Source organism: Argiope bruennichi, chromosome 6 (assembly GCF_947563725.1).
Source record: "Argiope bruennichi chromosome 6, qqArgBrue1.1, whole genome shotgun sequence".
Classification (NCBI taxonomy): Eukaryota; Metazoa; Arthropoda; class Arachnida; order Araneae; family Araneidae; genus Argiope; species Argiope bruennichi.
In genome coordinates, this window is record NC_079156.1 from 89,798,437 (window position 1) to 89,820,101 (window position 21,665).

At 28.7% G+C, this 21,665-nt stretch overlaps 1 protein-coding gene across 1 annotated transcript in view; it reads left to right on the forward strand.

The window, feature by feature from the left end:
- Window positions 1–5,323: 5,323 nt before the first annotated feature.
- The window catches only part of LOC129971123 (Na(+)/H(+) exchanger protein 2-like), a 170,061-nt gene continuing 153,719 nt past the window's right edge, over window positions 5,324–21,665 (forward strand). The window contains exon 1 of the mRNA XM_056084615.1: window positions 5,324–6,570. Within this exon, the coding sequence (XP_055940590.1) occupies window positions 6,321–6,570 (250 nt within the window). The 5' untranslated portion in view covers window positions 5,324–6,320. The remainder of the gene's footprint in view (window positions 6,571–21,665) is intronic.

Sequence of the window (21,665 nt, forward strand, 5' to 3'; positions counted from 1 at the left end):
ATTAGCAGTTATCTGGCAATCTTCATCATCGTTCAATTACTTTCGTTGATTTAAGAGTCTGTATTTGCATTAGATAATTAATACAATGGAATTTTTATGTTTATCATTAATTTTTCATTCAAGATCTAACAAAATTTTTGTATAATTTTGAGAATACTCTATAAGTATATAAAATAAGTTAAATTGCAATGAAAATTATCTTTAGGTTACGTTGTACTATAACTTTGCGTTGTATTACAATTTTTGTAAAATGCATTTATTATACATTAACTGAATATGAATTAGTTATTGAAAAATTAAATTAGATTTATTTGGATGCACCGTATATTCATTCAATCTCTTCATGTTCATCTTCATTCTGTAGTCTTTCGTTTTTATAATTTATTACGATTTGTATAAAGATATTAAACGAAATCATGAAATGCTAATCTGCTAAGTTTCATTTGCTCATCAATTTTCTTTTATTTCTGAAATATAGGTTATCCGGAATTCACGTGTAGGCAACAATGATATTTTATTCAACATTGTTTCTATTTTTGTTATCGTCCCCTTCGTTCCCATATAAAAAAATTAAATCGGTCTTTCCAACCCTTACAGATGTAACTGATATAGACTTAGTAAGATGAATCCTCTTGACACAATACAATCATTTTGGAAGTAGATATCGAAGACTCGACTGTTATCACTTACACTATATTTAATTAGCTTTTACATCTGGTATTATTATCGCCACTGAGAACTCAAGTAATTATTTTGTGCTTTCCTTATATCTGAAATGAATTAAATTTCGGTGAATTTATTAGATTATGTGCATGTTTTCATCGAGTAACTAATTATGTATTCAGTTTCCACGTGTTTATATAATATGAGTTTTATTTTAACTTTACAATGTAATAAACATAATTTAATTTGCATTTTAATTCTCGCTTCCGAATTTCACCAAACTTTGATAAACATCTTTAACTGTGAAATCAAGACTATATACCCTGTTTAGCTTATTTTTAGAAGTATGAAATTTGTCTCAGTTATAACATTCACACGTACGCGAATAGATAGACCGATAGACAGACAACTGTTTGGTGGATTTACATCAAAATTCAAAACAAACTAGATACAAAAAATGTCTAGCTTTCTTTGTATTCTGGTTTTCGGTGTCGTATATGTACAATATATGTATATAAGGCTTACATCTATCTGTTAATGCATATATGCAGAGATACAAGTGGACATATCGATAGCCAACAAAGCTTCACTGATTTTCGTTTAAAACCTGATATACTCCTACAATTTTGGTAATAATATAATACACCTAATTTAATTTGCCTCTAGATGCGGTTTTGAATTATTGTTACATTCATACGGCTAGACAGATAGACAAAATTTTTCTTTGGGGTTTCATCAATATTTTATGGAAATTTTCCTTTTACCATACATTTTTGTTGCTAGACTGAATGCATTCAGATGTATACGAATTATATATTACGTAAAAACAGGAAAAAATTATAATAATTTCAATAAGTAATTCAGTTGATATTATATTTTCTTTTCTAAACAAGCAATATAATAAAGACTTATTTATTTTATATGGTAATTCAATTATGTATTCATAGATAGGTCTGCTTAAGTTTACCATATAAAGATTTTTATAGATTAGTCAGCTGAGGAAAACTAAGATCAGAAAAGGAATTCTATTCTTAAGAATTCAATAAAAATTCTCTCTAAAGGGCACCTTCCTAAAGGTGACCGCTTTTAATGTTGTCTTCGTGATAACACAATTAAGATGCCAATAAAAATATAGCACTGCCGAAATCAGTTTATAACTAAAAGCTGATTACTCACTAATAAAATGTAATGGTGACCACTTTTAATACTATCCCTAAGAAACCGCAAATCAAAAACCAATAAAAATAATGCAATATCGACATCAAATGGATAAATTAAAAAATTTCCTTTAATAATTTCTTCAGAATAACTACACCAACAAAACTCGGGAATGATTCTTATGAATTAAAAGAAAATTTTCTGAAAAGAATTTCAATAAAAGAATTAATTCCCAGGTCAAAAATGGTGAAAACAAATTTACCATATTTTCTAACAATGCTAATAAGCAGACATGGTCATAATTACATTTGCATTAAAGCTACTATTATTTCTTATAAGTCTTTGAAAGCATTATAACTGCTGTTTTTAGTAAATTAGGACACTCAAACTTCATTTCGATTCCTTTTACTAAAGAAATTCAAAATTTTTCATAAGAGGATTTAATTATTAGCTACCGAATTGTCCCTCTTTTAAAAGTGCTCTTTTCTACAAATCGAAATTATTTCTAATAAATGAATTGGTGTCGAAATACATAGGCTGATATTTCCTTTAAAAAAAAATAGCCATCTCATCTAGGTTTTTACGCGATCGGGATTCCGTAATGAACTATTGGTTTGCAATCGTTTTTTATAGACCATTTAAGTGTTTATCGTTACTTTTACATTTGCATCCTGTTTTTTTATTTAAAACTATTTTTCTATCGTCTATTACTTTTTGAATCGAGAGAAAAATGTGATAAAGATGTGAAACACTTAATTATTTTCAATGACGAGCTTGGTTTTCAAACGCAATGTATTTCATCTTTTCCACAATACATCCATAATAAGGGGGAGATACATAAAGATAATAAATGTATATAAACATAAATAACGATAGCTATAAAATAAATAAACAACAGCTAAAAAATTCATTTTCTATATTTCGCCATAATTTATACACATTACAATTGTTATTTGGAACAAAATACAAAATAATGTTGAATAATTTCCTTCATATACCCAATACGAATATTATTGATCATTGTTTGAACATGTAATGGGTAAACTACTTAACTTATAGATTCTTTTTAGTTCACTACAAATTTTAAAATAATGATATATTAATTTAAAATAATAGAATATTAATGTAATTAACAAATATTAACTCGAACTAGATGAAAAGAAACTTTTAAAAATGCTTTTTAAGTAAGTCAAGAATAAGCTTATCAAACTCAAATGCTCATAACGTCCAATTAAACAATTTAAAAGGATATGTGAGCGGCTGACGGCATTAATTCTCTTCAACCCTCTTTTCTATTTTGTGGAATATCTTGCTTTCAGTGATTGCTTTCAAAACTGGGAGAAAGTTTTGAATCTAGTACAGTTCTTGTTTTCTTTTAGTAAATGTAAATAATGGATAAGTATGAACATGGATAATTCTATATACCAATTTTGCAACATGAAAGTCATATTACTTAAGGCGCGCAATGATCACTTCATTTCATTTTGCAACAATACAGAAGATAAGCATTATTTTATCATGGGCTGCTAAAATATTCGCTTATATTGGTACAGGAGTGATAGGGCGTCTAACATGACCTGTAATTCTTTACTGTTGAAAGGTCCGCGATGGTTAGATCTCGACTTCGGAACCGGCGAGACTAATTCCACCGAAGAATCAATGTAAGCGGGGCTAAATGTCCACCCCCTTAGCGTAGTGTGGAAGTTTGAAGAGGTGAATGTCAGCTCAGGTGTCATCCTCCTCATCTGACCGCGGTTCAAAATTACGAGGTCCGTTCCGAAATAGCCCTAATGTTTCTTTGAAACGGGATGTAAATATAACTAAACTAAACTCTTAGTGGTGAATATTGTAAGCTATTATGAAAAAGCAGGCATATTTAGAAATTTTAACAACTAAATAATGAAATTTGATTGAAAGGTTTACAATGTACTGTTGTGATTGTTGTGCTGCAAAGATACATGTAGCGAATCCAGAATTAGCCATATTTGCCTAGAAAATAGGAATTTTTATCAAAACACAAGAAAGATTCATGTTCATTCGGAGTAATAAATTTCATTTTCTTTGTAAATGAACTACTTCATTTTAAAGTTGGGCTTCACCGTCTTGGAGGAAGGATCAAATGCCTGATGGGTAAGGTTTTGGAATTGGAGAGTTCTTGGTTCTAAATTCATTTAAACGAAGAACTGCCACATAAATGGGACTGGCGTTCTTTGAATCCCTCAGATTTAAATATTTTTTTGCTGGTGTGGTGCGGAAATATGATAAGAGAGATTTCGCCCTATATGTTGTCCTCGTCTTACAACTACGCTTCAGCGTTATGAATCCTGTACCCGAATAGTTTCTTCAAAACGGAGCATACATATAACGAAACGAAACTAAGTCTCAATGACCGCTAAAGTATTAAAGCCCATCATCCAGGAGTGAGATCCGGGTAAGATCGTAAGCGTTTATCAGCAATGTTTTAAGTTTAGCGATCATGGCTATACATTTTGAGATATTCACTAATTTTTTATCTATTTTCACTAATTTTAATGCGTTTTTCAGAATTATTTCTAAATTAGAGTTTAGAAAATGAATTTATTTGTTTATACTTTTCCGAAATCCTCATATTTCCTTTTCTTCTACATTTCGATATTTTTTGCATTATAATTCACAGATTATTTATTTAGGTACAATAAGAATCTTTTTTCCCTTAATTTTAGTTCAGAAGAGAAAATATGCGATGGAATCTATATAATTTATGTTGCTCTTAAAATCCCAATTATCCTAATTCAAACTATGCAGATCATCAATTATTCTCAAACAAAATCTTCTCAGGTAAAAATGATTAAACATGGCGATATAATTTTGATCAATGTATTCGTAGATATTTTAATACAGTAATTAAATATAAACTATATAAACACATTGTTTTGTAGTCATTAAATTATTACTTTGAAAGCGGTTTTCCCCCAAAGAAATAATATTTTTCTTCAATTAGTTAATTATCCGGATAATTTGAATTCTATTGAACATCAGACTTAACGGGAAAAATTATTATTATTCAATAACTATCTAATAAGATTAAATTCCCTTTAAAAGTTTTTTCGATTTATTTAAATTAATTTTAATCAAATAATTTATTTATTTATTTTAAATTACTAATAATGAAATGAAATTACAAAAGGCAGTATAACCTAAACCACATTTTCTGGACAAAACACGCTATTTTCGAAATCAATATATTGATCAAACAAATGGGAACTTCACTTTTCTCCACCTTTCAATTTCCCACAAATGCTCACTTTTGCTAAGGTGACAATATAGGAATAAAACAACAACAATATGTACAAAATTGTATTTAAATAACAATATTTCATACCGTTGACTCCCTTTATACACAACCGTACCAAAATTCGGATTCGGCGCAGCCCACTGTGACGTCACGATGACGCAAGAAGGCGCGACTGTGCTGCGCCCTATATCTCAAAGCTCCCCACTCCTCGGAAAAAGATGAATTCGGGAAGATGCAGCGTTATACGTTGCATTGCAAAAATTAGAGCTTCAGTAATTTACCGAGTGCGGTGCACGGAAGTTACCTGAGGTGCGAGATACACACTTATTCATGACTGTCCTGATATTACTGTAGTCACAGCGGTTGCGACTTCCCATGAGGGTGACTTATTATTTATCCATGTGACATAGCAGTTATTTAAATTTACTTTACCGTCCGTAAGTTGTGATCCTGATCGTGACTTTCTGAAGTTATTGCCGTTGCTTACAAGTTAAAATGGCTAAAAGTTAGTGCCTTTTATAAAATTTGTAATTGAAAAACTAATAAACTTAAATAGCTATTTCAGAGACTTAGAATTTGATTTATACAGCTGGTGTTTTATGTGAAGAGAATTTTGGACAGAATATTCAACTATCTTAAATTATACCGAGAAGAAAGATAAATTTCATCCATTTTATTGATGAAAGCAAATTAAAATGTTATCAGTGGACACTGATTTGCAAGTTATTAACGAAAAGCTTGGAATTCTGTATAGATTTCGAATGAAAATTGGATTTAAAGTTTGAAAACTTTACTAATGTTTTGAAATACTGTTCATAATAAATACTAGAAAAGTTTTACTGCGGTCAAAAACGTGCGGAAAACTTCTATTCGGTAGATTTCGGACTGCCAAATTCTTGCCAAAAAGCGTGAAAACGTCCATTTCATTTATTTCTAAAAGAAAACTGACTTGGTCCAAACGCTTTTGCATTGAGCCATTTTTTTCGCTACATTATATTTAATTTTAAACCTTTTTTTTTAAAAATATTTCAACAAAGTGTGCTATTTTGCAGCTGACTTAAGAGACTTGCTTCAACAAGGGACCATTTTTTGCTAAGAAAATTTTCAACTAAAAGCACTTTTACATCATCTATATTCAGCAAGATTAATTGTGACCATTCAAAAAAACTTCTACGGTTAAAAGAGAATATATATAGATAAATACCTTGCTTCAAAAATAATTAGTATGCAGGACCAAATGAGTCGCTTTTTGTTAGCATTCCTTTTCGTCTGCTGTTTTACCCTCCTTCCCACTTCGGGGCACGAAGATAGCGCCGAGTCGCATTCCGTGGGATCTGTGGAACATTTTCTATCAAACGATAGTGAATCCTTCGAAAGGAAAAAGCACATCACCATCTTCACGGTGGACTTTCATCATATTTCTACACCTTTCATCATTTCACTCTGGATAGCGATAGCATGCCTCGCCAAAATAGGTAAGTTCCATGCATTCTTCATTTTATTACATTAGAGATAATTTCACTGAAATTTATATGATGTAGAGCGAAGAAATTCTAAGTTTCAGTTTCTATTTTTAAAACTATGCTTTATTTTCCTTTTGACGATTACAGTAGCTTGTAATCTCGAACGAGATGCATTATCTTTTAAATCGTTGTAAACATGTATTTTGCAATTTGAAAATAATATCAGAGCTACAAAAAAAAGTTGCCAAATATATTAGTATAAAAGAAGTATAGAAACAATGAAATTATTGTAAAAATGTAATCCAAACTTTGCAAATAATATCACACTTTTTTTAAAAACTATTCACTGGTCTCATAATGATAATATATGGTAATAACTACACCAAATATCTGCTAAGCGGTTAAGAATTATTATCGTAATAGAAAAATCCTTTTTGAAATATATTATTGCAAGTACAATGTCATACATTTAAACTATAAAAAACGTCTTTGAAAATAATATCGGGCTTAAAATAAAAGAATTGTGTTCATATTAACACTTTAATTAATTCAGTTAAAGCGTTGGTAAGATGAGAAGCCTAATCGTAATAACATGCATTCTTTACCATATAGAAAAATTTATCCGGTTTAAGTGAAGATCGAAAATATGTAAATGCTGCCATTTTCCTTATTTTTTTATTCACTATGTAATTTTTCACAAGTAAAAATATTGTAAGATTTGAAAATATATCACAGTTTCGAAATTTTGTTCTATAATTTTACTTAGACGAGAAAATATCTTTAATGGAAAATACCTCTTTCTTCAAAATTTTAAAAATGTTTTTATAAAATGTATGGATTTCCTTTAAGTGCTATAATATTAATCTAAATGCATTTTCAAAAACATGCAAATTATAACTAGCATGATGTAATGATTCATTTATTCTACATAATTGGACAAAAAATACTCATTTAAAGAAACATGAAAGTGACAATAAGCGTGTGCTGTGCAATTAGAAAATACTGTTACAATTTCAAAAAATCATTAAGTTAGGAAACGAAAAAGAAAAACTATTTTGGTGAAACTTTCAAATTCTTAAATTATTTTTAAATGAACTTTGTTTCTTTTAATATTAATAATAACGAATGTCATTTGATAAATAGGAAAGGCCTGGTATTCAGCATAGGCATATATTCTACTGTTTTAAAATTACATCATAAAAAAATATATTGGGCGGTAATTCTACGATAAAAAAGAGAATTACTGAAACAATATTGAGATTCTTAATTTTATTTTTTATTCTTAATAGTCGTTTTGCCTTTCTCAAAATATTTAAGAGTTTTGGGTATTATTTTGCAAATATGGATAGTAATATCTTTCAAGTTACAATCAGTAACACGTCATTAAAAAAATTTAAAATAAAATTATGCCTTAATAATTCAGCGTGCATTGTTTTTAAATAAAAAAAGGCGAGGTATTTTTGGAGCATATCATTATATAAACGTTCCTAAAGATAAAGAAAGTATTCTTAAAAAGCTCAAGTAGAATTCATAAATCCAGAATTTCTATTTAGTCACTTTTAAACGTTAGTAATGTATAAATGATCTGAAGTGTAATGCTGCGATTTTAAAGATGAAAGATTTACTTAGTCTAATTTCTTGCCATTTATTTTCAATAAACTGACTAAACAAAATACCCTCAAAGTAAGCAATTATTCGAAAGTAATTTTAATAACCAATGATTGGAAAACACTGTATAATATAAAGCAAGTGTGATAGGATAAAATATCACATAGCTAGTATCACGCTTAAAGGAACGTTTAGAAATATTTCATTTCCCAATCGAAATAAATATAAAAGATATATTTCTTCTAGTGTCTATGTCATCATTTCATTGCAACTTATTTCTATGAAATACATCTTTATAGCATTTCTAGTAATAAATATTCTTTACACGTACATCAGCTCCATTCCCTTTACAGATAATGTTTAACTCCACTAATTGTGTTTGATTTCGAGTCAATTTTTTTTATAAGTTTCACTGCATTCTATTTCGAAATAACCAGTTTTAAATAAATTTTAGAAATAGTTTCTTCCCTTGAATATTCGAGTTAAAATATTTTTCAAGATTCAATCTTTCATTTAAAAAAAAACTTCAGAGTAAAATTACTATTTTAAATTAACCACTTATTTGTTTTCTTTTTTCACTTATAAGATCCACTATGAAATTTCAGTATGTAGAGAAAATTTTAAAACACTTTTTATTAAATGCTAGCAGTGTAGTCATAACACAAAAAATAAATGTTACAGTGATAGATAACGAAATAAATTTAAAATCTGAATTAATTTAAAATATATAACAGAACAGAATAAATCTGAAGTTTTGGAATAAAAAGTAAGAGTTAATATGAAGTTTTGAACTTACATTCATTCTTTTTATTAATAACATATTGCGTAAAATATTCTTATTACGACAAAAAAACTAGTATTCAAAAAGTTAAGCAGATAAAAAAGATTTCGCAATTAAGAATTTTATTTTAATCCCTATTTATTAGAGTCCCTATTTTATTTTTTTAAAAATTATTTCCCGTATGATTCATACATATCTTTACATTTAAAAGTTTCTCGAGGGAAATGCAATGCATATCTAGTACCCTTTATATAAACTCAAAGCTGTACTAATTCTTTAACGAATATCTTGCAAGCTTTTGTCAGATGTTCAAAGTATAAATGTGTTATGTATATGACAGACATTCTAATGTGTGACAAAAAGGCATGAGCGGATTTTCTTTTATTTATAACAGTAGTGTGTTCATTCGTGATAAAAAATATTCTCATTACAAGTTAAGCCGTAAAAATGTGATGTTGTCCTTCATTCGCGTCCTGTGGCGTTGTACACAAAAATTGTTAACTGAATCATTTAAAATTGTGTTTATTTTCTTACGCGTATGTATATAATCTCATCAAGGTTATTGCCGATGTTTTTAAAAAATATGTCATCAAAGGACAAGGAAAAAAATATTCTTAAAAATGATTTTCTGATATTTCATCCCCAAAACTGCATTTTTTTTATTACAAAGTTCTTTTAATTTCATTGAAACGATTCGAAAGATAATAAACTTAGTGATTATGTAAAGATTATAATAATCCATTGCACATCTTATTGTAATTTCTTTCTGAATAATAAAACTGTACGAAAACAGAAATTAATTTTCTAGAAAGTATACTTTTATTAGTGAAATAAAATAAGAAAAATAACTTTTATTTAACAAATTCTTGTAAAGTAAAAGTAACTTCAAAGTAAAACTCGTAAAAGAGTAAAGCGGTGTTATGAACACTCCAATAAAATTGCAATTTCAATTATACTCATAGTATTCTTTTAAATTTTTAATATATAAAGAAAAAGTAATTTTCTTTAATTCGTATTATGGCATAATTTCTTTTTTTATATAGTTTTTCGTTCTTCATGATTTTAGGACATTGGTTTTGATCTTCAGACTAGTTCAGACCTTTTAAAAATGTCTACATTTTAACATGCTTAATAAATGGATTTCTAAACATTTTTTAATCCGTAGAATAGAGGGAATATATAATAAAATATAAATCTGTATTTTTGCTAGAGGATGGAGACTTCTTTCTGTTTGAAAACAGATGAATCAACAACCAACCACGTGAGCACATGAAAACGTACAAATATGAAGCTAATCATTCTTATTGTATTTATTTTATCGATACCTAGTACATTTTCCCCCTTTTTTTTCTTAGTACACATTCATAACAATATATATTTACGAGTGTGACAGCCTTAGTGTATTATTGTATTATAAATTTCTATACACAGAAATTGTCTGAATTATCTATCTTGATGGCCAATAAATTACTCGAATTTATTACTTTGAATGTTTGATGTTTTATTATAGTTGTTTGAGTGTAGCATATGTTGTAAAAGGATGATGAGACTTATTCTCAGAATACTTGTAACTCTATATATGCGGAAAACAAAAAGACCTATTTTTAAAAATCCTCTAGAAAGACCTTAAATAAAATACAGAGAAAGAGAACCTTTCTAGAAGTTTCCATTATCTGACCTAGTAGATGATTTTAATATTTAGACAGAAGGTACATGATATCTCATTAGGCTTCTTAAGTTGGTTAGTAGATATTTCTTAAAATTGAGATTGCTGGTTGGATTATGTTTTACTGCGTAAGAGCTAATTTTTGGTCTTACAGCGCCAAATTTACTGTCGATTCTGAAATACAATAAATCTTACAAATATCATCATCCGCCCATAATTAATAAAACCTTTATTTGATTTTTTTTTCGTCCGAAACGATGATATATCTAAACGAACATTGCCATTATACTGTACGATACCCCAGTCATGCGAAAAACCTGTGCGATACCTAGCCAGAGGCCATGCTGGAAACTTGATGGGGCCGCCGAAGAGCAACCCCACCTAACACCAAGGAACAAACTACACTTGATGACATTGGACCCTTACTAACAATAAAGGATCCTCTAGAGAACACGCACATTGCCTTTATTCCCAACGTTGCTATTATTCTAAAACATACATTTTTGAGGCAAGCTCTCTATTTATAAATCTGAAATATGCCACCTTGAGCTAGAAATGTCATAAAACTTTTTGAAATCTTTGTTATTAAAACATATTGTCGGCTACGTACATATATGGTTTCGTTGCTTCCGATTACTTTCTATGACTTCTACTCAAAACATGCTTTTTGCTTTCTCGTGCACGATATGCGCAAAAAAGAAAGAACTATAGTCGGCAAATAATTCAGCATGAAAATTAAATGAATCTAAATACCTAAGACTTTCATGAATCCGAGAAAACCACTTTTGGAAGTATATCTTCCTTTATGTGTATGAATGCAATAACCGAAAGAACAGCTGAAGCTAAGAATAAGAAATTTTGCAAATTATTACAATGGCTGTTGTGATAGTTTCAAATTTTGTACATCAGACAATTTACTATATGCCTATTTCTCTATACACCATAGCTGGAAAATGGAACCTGCTTGACAAATGAATTTGGCATGTAATCTGGGTGCAAACATTATTAAATATTGTTTTAAATTCTGACCCAATAGGTTACAGAGGAGAATTTTAGAATACTTCGATTGACTTAATTATGTAAAAAACGCTCATCACAGAAAGCAGCATATTGTATAAATATACAAAAAAATCTATGGAGAAGTTTCCATTAGTTTAACTTACGACATTTATGTGTGCTAGTGCTCATCTAGGCTAATAAAGTATACCTAATCGGAATTCTGTCAAAAAAGGCCGTTCCGAATTTTTTTTTATTTTCTAGTATACAAAATATTGTAATCGTCAAAAACATTCCAACTCGAGATTTTGTCGAATCTAAACCTTTCAGGTCTCCTCGAGTTCGATATGCCCATTTATGGCGTTATATCTGTTCGTTTATCTATCGGTTGGTCTGTGACTCGATAATTAAAATATGTTTTGAATTAGGCAGTTGAAATCTGGTATATATTCGTTACACCGAATTTATAGACTTCTATCAAATTTTGAGCGAAATCTTTTAAAAAGAAGTCTGTCCGCCCAGTTGTCATAATAGTAATAATTTAACGTCTAAATATAAAGGCCCATCTATTTACTTTGGAATAAAAAACATCAAGTATTGACCGTTTATCAGTCTATACTTTTACAATCTAAAAAGTAATGACTTAAATATATGAAAGCTGATATAAAATTTTCTGTTTATAATTGTGATTCTGTCAAATTTTGGTTTCAAACGGTAGGATAAAATAAATCTAAAACATAATTTCGATTTTCGGTTGCTGTTCACCGAATGCCAGGGAAGAACTGCTACTAAAAATCGCCAAGGATCACACTATAGATCAGTGAAATCCCTAGATTCGTGACAAAGACCTATAATTCGACAATGCTATACAACGGATTCACTGCCTAACTTAACTCAAGACAAATAATTTTTTCAAGAATGGAGATATACCTTTATCAGAGAGCATGCGCGAAAGTTTTGAGAATACCATTTCCTTTGGTTTCAGATCTAGAAATTATGTTTCAGTGCTTCTTAATATTTTTTTTTTCTTATTCGCGACCCTTACCACAGAAGTTTTCTTCAGCAAAAATCGGAGCATATTTTCAGAAAAAATTGAAACAAAGCGATGTCCTTCAAACAACCCCTTCGCGTCAAGAATACTAATTCCCTTATTTATATCATATGTAGAATAAGTAATAAATTCTTTGTTTCGCAATGATCTTGAAATTCAGAGAGACATTTTAAATTTTCATACTGTAGATAATTTCAGCAGCTACTAGTACAGGCCAGTTAGTAAATAATTTTCAGATTTGTTATCTTTCGTGATGCAAGATAAAAGAAAAAGTAGTACAAAACAGTTTAGTTCTTTGGCAGTTCGTTATCAGGAGCAACTATAAAACGAGTACGTGGTTAACGTGTCAACTGAATTTTAGTCTGATTCAATTTTTGAAATTTGCTTTGATTTAAACAATGTGTTTGCATAAATCATCACATATTTTAACTTTGAATCTGCAATAGAATTTATTTTATCAAATTTATTTGCGTAACATTGAGAAATTTTGTAATGCAGTTCTTTTTGCATATTATTTCAATAAATGCTTGAAGTGAATGACAAAAATTTTTTAAAAATATTTCTGGTCATATTTCATAGTTGATATAAGTGAAAACTCATCAGAATTCCTTTTACCATTTTAATGAGGAGTGTTTTGTAATTTTAAGCAATAAAATCTTGAAATGTTGAATCAGAATGTTGAAGAAATAATGAATACTAATTGTTGAGAAATCTGCTCCATAAGTTAATAAGCAATGAATATTTGCGTCAAATTCTTTATTATGTGATTAATTCTCAAAGATGAATAAAAAAGCTTCGACTTGAAAATTCTGCACAAGCAAGATTTATCATAAATCTGCTCAATAATTAGCCACTATGCTTTTATTATAGTTTCCGATTCGATTCGGAAATCGCGGTTTTGCTTTCAGTGCTCTGTATAGAGTGTCCCAAAAAGTTATTTATAAATTAAAATGAGTAAATGAAAAGTATGCAATAATAAATCATTTTTATAATAGAATTGTGAGCAAAAATATAAAGGTGTTTCCAGTTATATTGGCTGATTTGCTACTGAAATTAGTAAGGTGACGAAAGAATTATCACCACTCTTCTAAAAGAACTAACAGGGATAGATAAATTACCGTTCTCATGAAAGCTCGAAGACAAGAACTGAAGCTGTGGCTTACCATGGTATAGTTCCTGTCACTCGAGGTACATCACACCATAAGAGTGATGGTAACGCAATCCCACAGCATCATTATGCTCAGTAAATAGCCAGAACCAACCACTGACTGAACTGAATTAGAATATAAACAAATTAAATGGAATAGATATTCTCAATCGCATAACACCACATTATATTAATGGCAGCATTAAACTTCATACGCATTTTTACTGATATAGAATAACCAATACGATGTATTTATTGTACCAAAACAAATTTTAATTACATGATATAAGTGTTCAAAGGACTTACCATCTGAAACAATATAAGCTTCGCATGTAGTTATTTATAACGTTATTATGCTGTTATAAATCTGCATTCCATTAAATATGCGTTGTACATTTTATTTCATATATCCTTTTCTTTTATTTCATTCATTAAATAAAATTCACTTTTAAACTCCTCCCCGGCATTTCCGATTCCATGTTCTGTTACAAAAATTACTTGCTTCAGAATTCTTTTAAAATTTGTAAAGACCTTTAGGTACATTCATATGTGAGATATCGACGGTTTAGCATGTAGTCAAAATTTGGAAAGTGAAATGCCAATTCAAATTGATTCTCATAGTATGACCACTATTCACAATTTGAAGTCATTCGTCAATAACCTATAGGTCGTGTAGTTTGATTATAAAGTTTTGGCTGTGGGATCAAAGGGTCGTAGGAGAGATCATTTTTCCCGAAAGGGCATTAATTGGCAGATTATAATTATTCATTGGCATATTATAATTATAACATATGGAAAATAAGATTAAAAATAAATTTCAAAAAAGTCTTAGATTTCTAGAGTAAGTGTATGACTTTATCCTTTTTCAGAATTAACGTTTAGTGCACATAAATATTTGAAGTAAAAAATTAAAATTTAATGTAATAAATTTAGAAAATTAAAACATAAAACATTTTGAAATTTGAACTTTTTTATATTAATTTAGTTTACATCAGTACATTGAACTCCATAGATTTTGCACATTTTATTAAAATTTTCTTTAGTCCATCATTATTTATAAAACTGGTTACCAGTTTCAAGAGAAAAATCTAAATTTAAAATCAGTTTTGGTGAAAAGGAATAGTATTTCTTGTAGAACAAATGCGTCCTACATAAATAAAATATATTCCTATTCATCCTATATATATTCATGGTGAATAAACATGTTTGCTCCAAACAACATTCAATTTCTCCGCAACGTCTGTATATTTCGATCCAAATATTTTCCGAGATAAAATTTTACTTCCACAAATAAGGTCTCAAAAGAATTTTTTTCTTTGAAAATAGAAAATATTTCTAACACTTGCCTGTATAGGACTTCAAATTTTAAGCAAAAGAAAACCGTACCTCTTATCTGTTGGAAATGTTTTTCAAACTCATAATGTAAAATCGAAGAGATGTAAATAGAAATAATGGCGACCATAAATACATATCGAGTCCAATATTGATTTAGATTCTCTATCAGTTTCGTTTTTTAGAATTTGCAAGCGCATTTGTGAGAAATATGAAATCAATTTATTTATGTGTAAAGGAAGAGAAGTCAGAAGAAATCTTTTTTAAAAATTCCTATGAAAGCTTTCAAGATCAAAAGGAAAAACTGAAGCATTTCTGTAGCATCTGCGTTCCTGTCTGCTGTAATTTACTTGAAGAAACTCTCTGTGGTTTTCTGTAAGATTTATCCATTTTTATAAGGGATTGATAGAGACTTTTAGAATACCCTTCTTTACTGTTTATTCTTGTTTTTAAGTTCTAGTCCTTAGAATTTTCATTCAATAGTTTTCGCAAAGAAAGATCGGGCAAAATCTTATGCATCAAGATCTGCTAAGTAACTTACAAAAAAAGGCATATTAATATTATTGCACTGGAAATCTAAAATTATGTCTAAAATAAGGAGAAAAATAATTTTAAGTAGAATTGGAAGCAGTTAAACCATGCATTACCCGAAACTAGAGACTTAAGAATGTCTTATTCCAATTCAAAGCAATCTATTACATTTATAGAACTGAATTTAATTATATAATTGAATTTTATTAATGGCATACTATTTTTCTCACTTCTGTGCCTCACGCTGTTACTATGTTTTTATTCATTTTTATATTTCTTATATATGAAGTATAGAAATAGAAATAGATGTAGTATAGAAATATAAAACATGTATAAAAAATATTATAGCTAGATGTTAATGGATATACACAATTTAAAAAAATAACTATGTAACTAACTATCGTAACTATATTCAAAAAGTTCATTTAATCACGAATTACATGAATGTTTTTGAAGCCGCAAGCAAAACGGATAAAATTTCATACAAAGTATTATCATTAGAATTATAAATTTGTTATATAAATGTTATATGTTAAATATTTGTTATATTATAAATCAGATTTTGAACTACATTTATCACTCGTTTGATTATCCATCAATATGTCTGCTTATGTGTCTGTGTATGCTACAATTTAAAAATGCTAAAAGCTAGATAAAAATATAATTAAGGTTTATTTTTCCTTTGCGGCAAATCTGTGAAATAAAATGTAAAAGAAATCCCAAAGTCTAGACTTCCCTTTTCACGCCAAATTTTGATGAGATAAAAAAGAATTTATTCTGCAGTTTAATGAATCAAAACTTAAAGATTAAAATGTTATTTTTGCATCACAGACGAAACTTATATCGAAATAATTATCAAACTATTTGTAATAAGGTAATAAATAAAGTAATTAAGACTTCAGTGTATTTGGCAAATCACTTTTAGCAAATTCAATCAGGTATCTTTTACAAATAAAAATATATACATTGATCTATCATTGCACTTGTTTGTATTATACTTAAAAGAGATAGTGGTATTCAGATATATATAAACATTTAGTAGAGAAAATTACAAAAGCATTCTACAATAAATATTGTGTATTAATTGTGCATTCCTTCTAAAAGGAATAGCATTAAAATTTCTAAAATTCGTAAGATGGTTTTTAATTTATTTGATTTATTTCTGGGTCTCTTTCATCTATTATTCGTTGAATAAATCTATAATAAACTTCTTAAAATAGTTTCAGTAATCATAATTTAATACAGAATATGATCCAAATTAAAATTTGTAATATTCTCTTTCTTCTAAAACATCATAATGAAGCTCATTTTGAGGAAATAATTAGAATAATCATTTTTGCTACAGTAAATAAATTTTAAATAGAATTTTTATAAAGATAAACACAACAGGCGCTATATATTTTTCTGAAAAATAATTAGCTGTCGTCTAATTAAAATATGTCTGCAATGAACATTTTTTTTGTGAAAAGTACTACTAAGAATTATTATTATGAATTATTATTAGAATGAAATTTGAAACGAGTGATAAGAATTAAACACTGCCTCTCAAATGTTTCTACCGCAATGATCCTAATATTCTTGCTCAATTCTGTTGAAAATACTCTTTATTCATCTGAGACGCAGTCATGATGTCACATTTTGTTCCAGGCTCAAATTCCTGTTGTGAATTCATGTAAGTTTCACCGGTTATAGAATTCTGAAAGTTCAATCAGTCCTCATGCTTGTAAATTATCCTATATGAGCAATCCTGATAGGTTCATATGGTATTCCGCTGTCAGAAGATTGTAGTACTCTAGTAGTTTCAAGTTTGACAAATGATTGAGTCATTGGATTACCAGAAAATCATTTCTGGCAATTGATTGATTATGAGAAAACATAAATTTTGTATAAAATAAGTTTGAAAAAAACATTGCAGTTATTAATTAGAATTATAAAATGTCTGACAAGATTGTAAATTTGTGTTTATTTATCTGAGTTATTAAACTTCTATAATTCAATTGGTAATAAACTTTGATAATAAAATCTCCCATCCAACAGTTATTAAAATAGAATGCTTATCTTTTTTAATAACTTATGCTTATCTTTCTTTCTATTTTAGAGCAATTAAAATTATTCATTTTGAAAAGCTAGACTCATTTTGTATTTTTAAATTAAATTAAAACATATTTTTCTTCCAGTTCTAGGTATTATTCAAATATTTCACCCTAAATGTAGTTCTCACAACTGAAGGCAAATTATACTATTCAATTTAAAAGGTTGAAATTTTTTTTGTATAATCTGAATTAATTAGTACTATTTTTTTCTTTCATTTTTTAAAGCTAAATTAATTCGAGCTTTTATATATTCTTCATTTTAAAGCTCATTCTATTTTAATTTTAATTAATTTTGTATCGAATGTTTTTTTCTTCAGCTCTGCATTGGCATTCAAATATTACATTTAACTCGCACTAAAATTACTATTTTCCTTGCCCTTCTTCTAAATTGTACTAAAAGCCATTTACAGAAATTCCAATTTGTAGATTCTTATCTTATCTTGTTCTTACGCCATTTACAACGAAAGGGGGAAAGAACCTACTTATTTACGTTAGAAAATGAGATCTCAAAATAAAATAAAATTTCTCAATGAATCTTCGTCGACTTTTTGGGGGTGTACTCCCTGAAATCCAAGAATATGTCTCCAACGTCGTGTATTCGTGTGAAAGAGTTAGAGCATATCGAAACCTCATTTTATATTTCAGAGTTGGCAGTGGTCCAGTGTGACTTAGCGCATTGCGACAAATAAGCAGCAAATTTTGATGACCCGATTTTGTCAAAAAAAGTTCCAAAGGGGAAGGTTGAAAAGATTAAAGATTTGTTATTCAATCTTTTATGATTTTTCTTCCTTTCCTTCCTGTTTTATTACATGATAAATAATGGTATATAAGATTGTAAACTACTCAAGTTAAACTATTCATAAAATCTGGGTTAAAAGGAATCTTTCAACAGCATTTTTCTTCATAAAATGGTCAAATTTCTTTTTATTATCAAATGAATCAAACATAATACATACAGAACATCATCATTAATTATACTTTGAAAAATGAACATTTATCTTTATAGTCAACATCTACACAACCGAATATTCAACAGAAGTTAACAGAAAATTTCGCACACTTAATTCTGGAATTTTTGAGAACATTACTTTTTTTTGATCAAAGCGTGAAGTCAATCTGAGTCCCCCTCTAATGGTCATGGATTTTGAAAATTTGGAATATTTCATGAACTCAAAAAAAAATTCTTATTTTATTTATTAAAATGTATTTTAATAAATAAAAAAGGACATTTTTATTTATTAAAATACACTTTATAGATGGCTCATTTGTTAAAATATACTCCTATATTAAAAATTTTCAAAGGAGAATGTTCACAGTGTGGCACTTTTTTATCTTCTATATTATTTCAAACTATTTGTTTATAGTAAAATCTATAGACCATCCTTCGAATATAAATCCTTTTTCTGTGGTTCAATTTCAATCAAATGTTAGATGTATTTAATTCAGCAAATCTGCTGATAAAACTTTTTTTTAAAAAAATAGCTTTTATATGCTGAATCTTTTTCTGTGGTCCAGATTGACAAATACGTGAAATCAAATTGATTCATGGGATTTGGAGAAAGTAAATGGAAATGGGATACACCCTACACTGATACACCCTGATACACCCTACACTGATGTCCTAAAATGGCTCAAGATCTGTAATTGCAAAGCTATTGGAAGTTTACCCTTTCCCCAATATCTGAAATTTAATGAGGCATTTAATGTCTGTTCTTCAACTGTTCATTCTAAATTTGAATAAAACATAAATAATTATTTTTTATTATATATTAAATTTAGAAGGAAGCAGATTTAATTCATCTTAAGAGCGGGAAAAACCGAATTCTTCTTGTTTCTTTTCCTTATAAAAGCGTTATTTATATATACTGTACTAGCAAAATATTTCTCTATAATTTAGGTTTGGTAATGCATATTTAATGAAATGTCTATTGATGAAAAGAAACATGAATCTCAAAATTTTGCCATTTCCCTCGATCAAAGCCAGTGGTGAAGCGACGGGAAGAACAAAGAGCTATAGAGAACTGGCGCCAATGTGTTTTCTGTAGGCAAATGATTGAAAAATAAAAAAAAAGACAATTCATTTTATTTTTGAACGATAAATATGTCAAGGGGAGTCTGAAAATATGCTACTATAACTCTAGAATCCCATTTTTTCTTCTACACTTCAAGAACAAATTAGATAAAGATTAATCATAGCTCATTCATTAATCTTTCCCATGAAAAATCAATATCTCTAACTTCAAAGAAATTTTCAAAAATAGAAAATCGTCATTTCACTTAATAAGTCAAATTCATAAGAAGTAAATGAACCGAGTTCCGCTACAAAGGTTTCTCCGCCATTAGCGTTCATGGATCCCTTCCAAATCTGAAGAGACCTCATTACGCACAGCCAGCATGGTGGCATGGATTTTCTCTTTTATCTAACAAAGTTTTCCAAGATTGATGCTTCACTATGTTTGAAACAGGATTTCCTTTTGCTTTTTTGGAGTCTTTTCACTGTAAACATTGCGATAATCAAATTCTAAGCACGATTCATTTATTGTCTTAGCTACGTGAGTCAACGATAGATGGCGATACAAAACATTAGTTTAGGTCTTTGCTTTCTTCTTCGCTAGCGGAATCCGTTTTCATTTGTTTGCGAAGACAATTTACCAGACATGAATAATTTTTATTTTGATTCTCGTTTAATGTATTTATTTGAATGTAGAAAGTGGAAAACATTTAAAAATTGTTCGCTATATAAATTATTCAAATGATTCAATGTATTTTTCGTTACGAATGGCTTTTAAAAATATTTAATATGAGTTTAAGGGAAGAATTCTTAAACTTTTATTATTTAAAACTTAAATTTCTAGATCAGGTTCGGTTCTTCTTTAGAGGTTTAAATAATCAATAAAGGATATTTTTATGATATTTGTACGTATTTAATTGCTTGTTATTTTATAATTCTATTGACAGAATGCAATCTAAGTCTAATTTTCTTTGAAGTCTAATTTTCTTTTATGCCCTAGTTTGAGTTCATGAAAACATTATTTTAAACACAATTGTTTATTAATTTCTTGAAATTTATTTGATTTTCATTTGCACTTTTTAATCTTACTTTGCATTTCGTACAAAAATTAATTAATTTTGTTTATATCCTATTTTAAAGTAGCATGAAGAATATTTAGTAATTACTTTCGTAATTTTGATCAGATGACATGAACTCGGCACACCCATTTTCAAGGATTTTTTTTTCACAAGACCAGGAAAATGTTTAACTTGCTCTCGGTCCTCCTACACGGAAGAGCTTCGGTTAAACCATATTTCGAATTTGGGAAGTCCTTCGAAGAGTCTCAGAAAAATCCTATGCAGACACTTCTGTTTCTGCTTCTTGTGACATAAACCTTCGAAATTCAATACAACTCAATTCATACCTTCTTCGAGAAATATTCATTCAAGCAATGAAATTCTTGCATACAAACTACAATTTTTCCAGTCATTGTAAGGTAATAAGAATGTCTGCCTTTCAAATTGAATTAATTTCGTTGATCTATTTAGCATTCTCATCCTTGATAACTAAGCCAGATCTTCCTTGTATTTAAATAAAAAAAATAACAAATTGTTTGCAATAAAAAACGAATATATTTAACATACTATATAATTTTGTTTCTCCTTGACTTTATCTTCCGTAACTGCAGCGCTTCATTTGTTGCATTTATTAGCATCAAAATAAGCTTCAGAATAGAAGTATTAGAGTGAAAAATAAGTTTCAGAAGTATACTTTAAAACAACACTAAAGCAATTTGACCGCATTTCCTTGTTTATAGCTTGAATATCAAAATGACAGCAATAATGAATGAGATTAATTATGCTAATCAATTTTATTCAAAATCTAGCGTTTCGGAATATTTTCTCTTGCA